The 8,234-nt window shown below is 34.3% G+C and overlaps 1 protein-coding gene across 1 annotated transcript; it reads right to left on the bottom strand.

Annotated features, from left to right (window-relative positions):
• Positions 1–3,935: 3,935 nt before the first annotated feature.
• Positions 3,936–7,208, bottom strand: LOC106391688 (sodium/calcium exchanger NCL). The gene is made up of 7 exons (XM_013832389.3): positions 6,643–7,208; positions 6,123–6,308; positions 5,818–5,999; positions 5,581–5,726; positions 4,828–5,107; positions 4,431–4,745; positions 3,936–4,362 (listed from the first exon to the last, which is right to left on the bottom strand). The coding sequence occupies exons 1-7, from the start codon at positions 7,028–7,030 to the stop codon at positions 4,114–4,116; spliced, it is 1,746 nt and encodes a 581-aa protein (XP_013687843.2). The 5' UTR covers positions 7,031–7,208; the 3' UTR covers positions 3,936–4,113.
• Positions 7,209–8,234: the final 1,026 nt, after the last annotated feature.

The following is an 8,234-nucleotide window of genomic DNA, read 5'->3' as shown; positions in this document are numbered from 1 at the left end:
ATAATATTTAATATATTAATTACTCATATTAATGAAAGAGATCATCCCAGATTTGTGAATCGAAGGTTTCAATGATGATTTCCCATATACGATAAAGGTGATGATGCATAAAGGATTTTTTTGACCGAGGCGACGTGGAAGGTCATATCTCTGAGTATTTGAAGAAGATGAAGATAAAAGTTTTGCTTGAGGTTGAATTAGGGGTTTTATAGGGTTTCTGGTCGTGTTCTACTGAATTGAAGGAGGTTTGAAGAAGGTAACCGCCGCGTAGTTTGGTGATGTGTCCGAAACGAGTTTAAAGGTGATTACAAAGGAGATGGTATGTCTGAGGTTTCTAGGAAGATGAAGATCAAAGTTAAGGCTGTAACTAGTATTCAAGTTTTGGAATGCTATGAATAAAAGGAATTAAAGAAAATAGAATGCCAACTAATGGAATGATGAAAGTTTTAGAATATATAATTTCAAAGAAATATTTTTGTAACACAAAGAGTCATTTTTACCAGTTGAACAATTCTGGTGCCATTGCACAATTCTGGTAGAGCTCAAATCTCCTAAAGAGAGGAATTCACTGGGTAAAATGAGAAAAACTCTGTTTATTAAGCGATAAAGGCGGGATTGGCACTACAAAGCAACTATGGAGGCTAGTTCAATACCATGATTCCTTAATAGCTTGAGTTTTGAGGGGAGTATACTACAGAATGAGTTAGCCTTTGCAAATAATCTTTGTAAGCAGCCCATCCTATGTGTGGCCCAGCATTTCGGCGGCACGAAAGCTATTTCTATTAGGAATCAGATAGAACATACATTCTAGATATGAGGTTAAGGTGTGGAAAGATCCTTGGATCCCCACTATACCAGCTAGGCCGGCCTGCCCATTAGCTCCAGTTTTACACCCAAACATGATAGTCAATGACTTTATTGATCAAGAATTGAAGGAATGGGATGTTCGGCTATTGGAAGATTATGTTGCCCTTGCGGTATACCTTTCATAGGGAGTTTGGCCATAAGCTCAACCCGTCGTTATGACACATTATGTTGGACATACACTAAGAATGGCCAATACACTGTTAAATCTGGATACTGGGTAGCCCAGAACTTATTGATGACCGAGGAAGAGAAGGAGGTACTAAACTGCAAGCCTTTTCTTGGAAGATAAAAGCGCCTCGGAAGATATGTCATCTTATATAGCAATTGATAACATGTCATGTGGCAGTAACGAGGAATTTGAATCGGCGAAATATGAGATGTGATAACTATTGCCCACGATGCAGAGAACAAGAAGAGTCTGTTACTCATGCCATCTTTGAATGTCCACCAGCTCTATAAGCTTGGTCACAATCGGCGACACCAACAAGTCCATATATCTTTCTGGTACCGAGTATTTATGCCAATATGGACTATCTATTATGGAGAAATAACATCATTGTCGAACCAAAATTAGATAGAGACCCTTATCCCTGGATTATCTGGTATATTTGGAAGGCCCGAAATGACAAGCTCTTAAGAGAATAGACAGGGATCCATTGGAGCTAGTACATTATGCACAAAGTGAATGTCAAACATGGTTCAATGCAAACGAGATGGTTCCTCCTAGTCCACAAGATCATAATAATGAGGAACCCCAAGTCTTAAGCTTGGATAATATATGTATGATAGATGGGTCATGGACATCCACAGCTCAGTTCAACGGATGTAGATGGGTTTAGATGGACAGCTTGGAAAAAGTTCAGCTTATGGAGACACTAAATTATCAACGACGAAAGTTTGCCTTGCATTCAAAAGTGGAAGCACTACGATAGAGAGTATGCTTCAACATTCGACATGCCAGAGTTCAAAGATTTGATCGCCATGATTAAGGACCCTCATGCTTTGTCAAGCTAGGCAATTGAATTAGAGAGGAGAGAGACTCTGCAGATATGCTTTCCCGATTTCAAGATCATTCATATTCCACACGAACAAAATTAGATTTCAGATTCGTTGAATAGGATTGTGAGGTCTTTCTATAGAAGTGAATTTTCTGGATAAATAATTTTAGTGATTTAGCTGATAATTTTTTTTAGCATGAGAATAATTAAAAAGTTTGAATGATAATACCATAGTTAAAATGTTTAGTTTAGTAATATTAAAATATTATATATGTTTATATTATATTTCGTTTAGTAATATGAAACTGATTCTATATATATATATATATATATATATATATATATATATATATATATATATAATTACCCATAAATTTAAAAACGAATTTCATTAATTTTATAATCATGATTATCTTAAAAGATTCTATTTTATATCATCCAAATTTTTTTACATTATAATATTATAAAAATAAATATAAATCTACGTATGTAATTTAATGTATATATGAGTGTGCTCAAGTCTATTTCACTTAATAAAAGATATTTTAAAATATAAAAATTTATTGTGTATAAAATTTAATATTTAATTAATTATTAAATGTCATACTCTCCATAATTTTAGGTTTAGTCATATTTTATGATCAAATTATTAATCTTAATAAATAATTTGAGTGGTTTAACTCATAATTTATCATTATCTTGAGAATAACTAAAAAAAATCTTATGTTAATATCGTAATTAAAATATTATTTTAGTAATAATAAATAATATTAAAATATTATATTTTTGTTTATATTATATTTAATTTAATAATATTAAACAGATTCTATTTTAATATATATTTCACATAATATATAGTTACCCATAAATTTAAAACGAATTTCATTAATTTTATAATCATCATTATCTAAAACGATTCTATATAGTACATCATAATATTTTAAAAATAAATATAAACCCATGTATATAGTTTTATGTATATATTAATATTTTCAAGTTTATTTTACGTAATAAAATATATTTTATCAAAATAAAAAGAATGTATTGCATATAATTTTTTTAATATTTAATTGATTAATAAATATTTCAAAAACATAAAAAAAAATTATTTTATTGGTTTTTTTGAAGTTATAATATATATACTTACAATTGTTTTGTAAAATTATTAAACCTACGGGGAAAACATCTAGTACTTATGTACATTAGTAGCAGTAGCCAACCATTGATTGTTTCAATCTCATCTCAAGCTATGAGTGAGACATTACAAGTAAAATCTACTCTCTTTTTTTCTTTACAACATCCATGAATAAGAAAAGAATGGATAAAAAGGTAGGAGCTACGTTGCACGGAAGCTTCATCGGACGTCCGCTTCTCGCTTCGGAACCGGAATCGGAATCAGAACCTTGTGGAAGCTTACGGAATCTCGCTTCCAAATCGCTTCCAAAATATTCATTTTAAAAACACGTTGGAAGCTTATGATTCCGTTTTGGAATTACGCTTCCGTTCTTTAAAAAAAAATACAAGGTTGAATATCAATAAAAATATAATCGTAGTTATTAATTTCTGTAAAATCAAAATTTTAATAGTAATGAATAGAGAGGATATAAATATATAAATATTAAAATTAATACTATAAATTATCTTTATGTATTGAAGTTTTTATTAAACATATATCATATATTCAAATATATTGTGTCACTTATTTATGAAGCATTAACAATAATTAATATAATAATTTCTTTTAAACTTAATTTATGTCTATTTTCACAGTTTTAATATGAAATCATTACAAAATTATTACAAATGAATAAATAATTTATTTAAATTTATAACATATAATTTTTAGTCCTAATTTTTTTAAAAAAAATCTTATATTTTAATATATATATATATATACACATATATATACATACATATGGATATACGCTTCCAATACGTACCCGCTTCCTAATTTTTCAAAAAATCTCGCTTCTGCGCTTCCATACGCTTCCGCGTACCCGCTTCCGCGTACCCGCTTCCGTTTCCATGTAACATAGGGTAGCAGAATAATATTACTGTACACCAAAGAAATGAGAAGGATAATATATCTTTATTTGTTAATAGTGAGTATTTCAAACAACCATCATCACTGACAAATCTCAGGAACTGAACTTTCAAGTTATTCACTCATAAATCCATAACATCAAGAGAGAAATAAAAACAAAACACGCCACTAACAAACTCAACTCTTGTCACCAAACCTTTTGAACTACGCCCAGCCAAACCAGTAATCCAGAATATAAACCAGACCCAAAGAGAATGGGTAAAGCAAGTATGCTATGAAACATGTCCAAAGAGGATACGTTGTGCGGAAGCTAGCAAAACCTCCCATCACCAGACAAACTATGAGAATCACCAACACTTCTGATGAGAAATTCCACGTTAGTCCTCTTAGGTAAACGATCGCTAAGAACACCGAGAGACAGAGAATGTTGTTCATTGTCACTCCACCACATAGCTGCAAAACAAACACCAAGTAATAAGTATAATGAGACAGAGAGATGGTTTTCAGTTCACTAAATAGACCTCGGAGAAAGTTAAGGAAGCTGTTCTGATCTTTTTGCGAGAGGCGAAGATGATGGCAGAGACTGCTTCACTTGAGTTGGTGGCTAAAGGCAAAGCTATGAAGGAAATGAAGAAAGATGGGATCCCTGTAGCTGCAGAGAAGTTGTTAACTGTGTCCACTAAAGGATCAGCAAACGCAGCAGCAATGGCTGCTCCTAAGAGTAGCAACAAAGCTGCTTTAATGGTGACCCATTTAGGATCTGCAACCTCCCCTGACTCCTCATCATTCTCACCATTGTCATCGTCTCCCAAGAGAGCATGCTCTCTCTTTGTTTGCTGCACAAGACACAGACAAAGTTAGTTCAATAGAGGTTTTAAAATAGGGTATCAACAGTGTCTCTCTCTCTGTCTTTCTTACCACATGGAAATGGTCCAGGTACTTCATTGTTCTAGGACCAGCACCAGGACCAGATGGACCAGCAGCTCCCATTGCCTGAATAAGCCAACGCTTAATCCCACGGACAAACTCTTCTTGATCAACTTGCTCATCAAGAGTCTTGTCAAAATCTTGGAGAACTTTGCCCACAGCATCGTCCTTATCTAAATCTATATCCTCAAAGCTGATTCCAATGATAAGCGCCTTAAGCTCAGCTGCTGACAAGTGTCCGTCCTTGTTTGCATCAATTGTCTCAAACAACCTAATATTAACAGATAAAACTTCAAGCACTGGTGTAACCAAGTGAAGTAATAAACAGATAAACGATACTCAAGGATTATGGCTCTAGTCTAGCGGAATGCACCAAAATGATGGGTTGAGCCAAGCTAGTTAGGAAACATTTAAATTGAGTAATTTTGCTCGAGTCGATCGGAACTATATTCCCATTCCCGGGTCGGGTTGAGTTAATAAATCTTTAAAATATTATAAATGTCTAAATTAACTTAAAATCTATATAAATATTTAACTAATTTTGGATAATTTCGGATACTATCGGATCCTAGTTCAGATTTCGGTTTGGTTCGTATTGTACCAAAGCCCCAAAGTACCTAACTCTTAAGTCCCATTAGGATAATTTTTATAAGGGTTCCAATCGGATTTTGGTTTAGAGTAAAAACACCCAGGCCTATTGTGAAATTCTAAAAGAACTTTTTGTACTCTCTCCATTTGACTTACCTTCGAATGACATGTTCATCAGGCTGACCTTCATCATCAAGAAGCCTTCCCAAAGCATGTTGTTTCAAATGCCTTAAGATTCCTGATATAACATGCTTGTGCTTTGCAAAAGCAAGCCGTCTCCTTTGGATCCATGGTTGGAAGACCTATTAGATAATCATCATACAGTGAAGAATAAATCTCATAAACAAGATGGAGAAAAGCGGAAAACAAAGAGACAGTCTACTGGCTATGTACCTGATATACACAGTATGAGATCAACATAAGAACCGAGAGGATAAGAGCAACCAACAAAGCCAAATGTCTTCCAGAAGTTGAGTCCAACATCTGTGGAAGCTGGACAATGATGAACGGAATAACCGATATAGCCATTATTCTTGCAGCATAGCTGGTCCAAACATCAACAGTTACACCAGAATCTACAAACACAAAAGTAAACAAACAAACACACACACACAGTAAGTAACCCACATAATAAAGCAATAAAACACTTTCTTTGTGTTCATCAACGATCAAAGTTACATAAGACACTTTCTCGGCACCTTTAAGATGGAAGCCTTTAGTGTCTTGGTTATTTACAGCAATGGAATCACGAAGGTCACACTTGCCAACAACAGTGCAAGTTCCCCAGATGACAGTGAGAAGCATAACAGTGGAGCCAGCGAGCAAACCCATTCCCACAGAGACTTGGGTTTGTGCAGTTGCCGCGTCTCCAGAAAGTCCAGACACTGAAACAAAACACCAACACATACTTAAGATTCACGACCAATCAAGAAAATAAAAAAAAGAGCAAAGGTCAACACTTCACCCAAAAAAAAGTTTTATTGACACAAGAAAATAAAAGATTCTCTTTTTGTGACAAGTTCATCAGTTACCATCAAAGTATCATAGTCACTCACTATCTGATCCACATAACCTAACAAAGATTCAATTTTTTTATTTTTCAAAATTCAGACAAGAATCTGTCTTTCTCTGACACAACTCGCAAAGGACTTGTCGGAATCTAATCTCGAAAGATCCAAACTTTATTTGTTTTTAAAAGGAAGAACATTTTCACTATACCCATGATCAGCATAGCGTCGGGAAGAGCTCCGAGCATCGGTAAAAACAAACCACCGACGATTCCAGGACCCAAGATCTCGAGCAAAAGCTCACTTCCGGCGGAGAGATACGTCGCCGCCGTGAACATGAGAAACCCATAAACCAAGATCAAGAAAACGTTCCCAAGCGCTGTTTTAGTGCACGGCATGAACCCATATGTCTGTTCACAAGCTTCCTCTTCGGCAGAGACCACAGTTTTGATGATCGATCTGGAGTTGATGAGAGGTTCGCCGTTGACTCCATCGGAGATGAGATCAGTGGAAGATGGATGTAGGGAGACGAGTCGAGCGTAAGCGGAGGAAGTGAAGAAGAGGAGGAAGAGGAGAGAGATCAGAGATCTGAATCTCATGATTGGTTCTGTTCTGATTTGAGTAAAAAGTGAAAGAGGAGGACGTTAAAAGAGTGTGCGTGGATGAGTATTGTTTATATACACATGTATGTGTGATTGGAGCTTTTATTGACTGAAGTAGATATACATCGTGTGGGGCAGTCTTCTTTGGGGATATGACGATTTGTTTTCAAGGAGGAAGATGAAACAGAGAAGAGTTTTTTTACCATTTTAACAATTACGTTCCATTTTATTTACTTACCGTGTATCTCCCGTGTACGGGTGGACATCATTTTATACTATATGCTAAGGTCGGCCGGACTATGCCGAAATTTTCCTATAATTTTTGTTATTTGTTTTGTATTTATATTATATATATATATGTTATAAAATATATGCCGTTAGACAATTTAAGAATTATTTTCGGTATTTTGTCTAACGAAATTTTTAGGTAGTTGACTCTATACTTCTTCCTTTTTTTTTCTTTGACGGCAAGGGTTTTTTTTAGGTAGCTAGGGTTAGAGTGTACTGATAATGAATAGAAAGAAAGAGAAAATCGGTTATTCTTATTATTAGTCCGTAGACGACGATATCTTATATAGGAATACAAAATTAGGGCTTAGAACTTTTTATAACATGAGCTTATGGGTATATGATGGACATCCATTAATATTCATAACATATATATAATTTCCTTCATTTTCTCTCCTTCTACTCTAAATCGAAAATCCTGACTTAAAACTTTTTACAACTCCCTCGATTTTGGAAATGGGTTTTATTACCATGACTTTTAATTTGTTAATTTAGACTGTACGATGTTTACAACCTTTTCAGCATGAATTAAACCCGTACCATGAAATTAACCGGTATGGGAACGTCAATTACATAGGAATTTTGTTCGTGTAATTTAAATTAAACCAAGTTGAAGATTTAGTTTATTATAAAATCTGCTATAACTTAAAAAAAAAAAACATTTGCGTTTCTCGGTATCAAATTGTTGACATAGTCTAAATTTGGAGCTCAAGCTTCTGTTCAAAACAAAGATAGTGGTGACTAGAGAATTGAAAGGCTTGTGGGGATGGATTAGCCATTCCGACCTCTTTCTTTCTTCTTCCTCCTCTCTTCTTCAAATTTTATTTTTTGACTTTCAAATATCTAAAAAAAAACAAAGGTGATCAATTCGTCTTGTACCAAATCAACCGGCCATGTGCTTCGTTCCCAATCA

This window comes from Brassica napus, chromosome C3 (assembly GCF_020379485.1).
Source record: "Brassica napus cultivar Da-Ae chromosome C3, Da-Ae, whole genome shotgun sequence".
Lineage (NCBI taxonomy): Eukaryota > Viridiplantae > Streptophyta > Magnoliopsida > Brassicales > Brassicaceae > Brassica > Brassica napus.
Note: the sequence above shows the minus strand (reverse complement) of the source record. Positions and strands in the feature narration are given on the sequence as shown.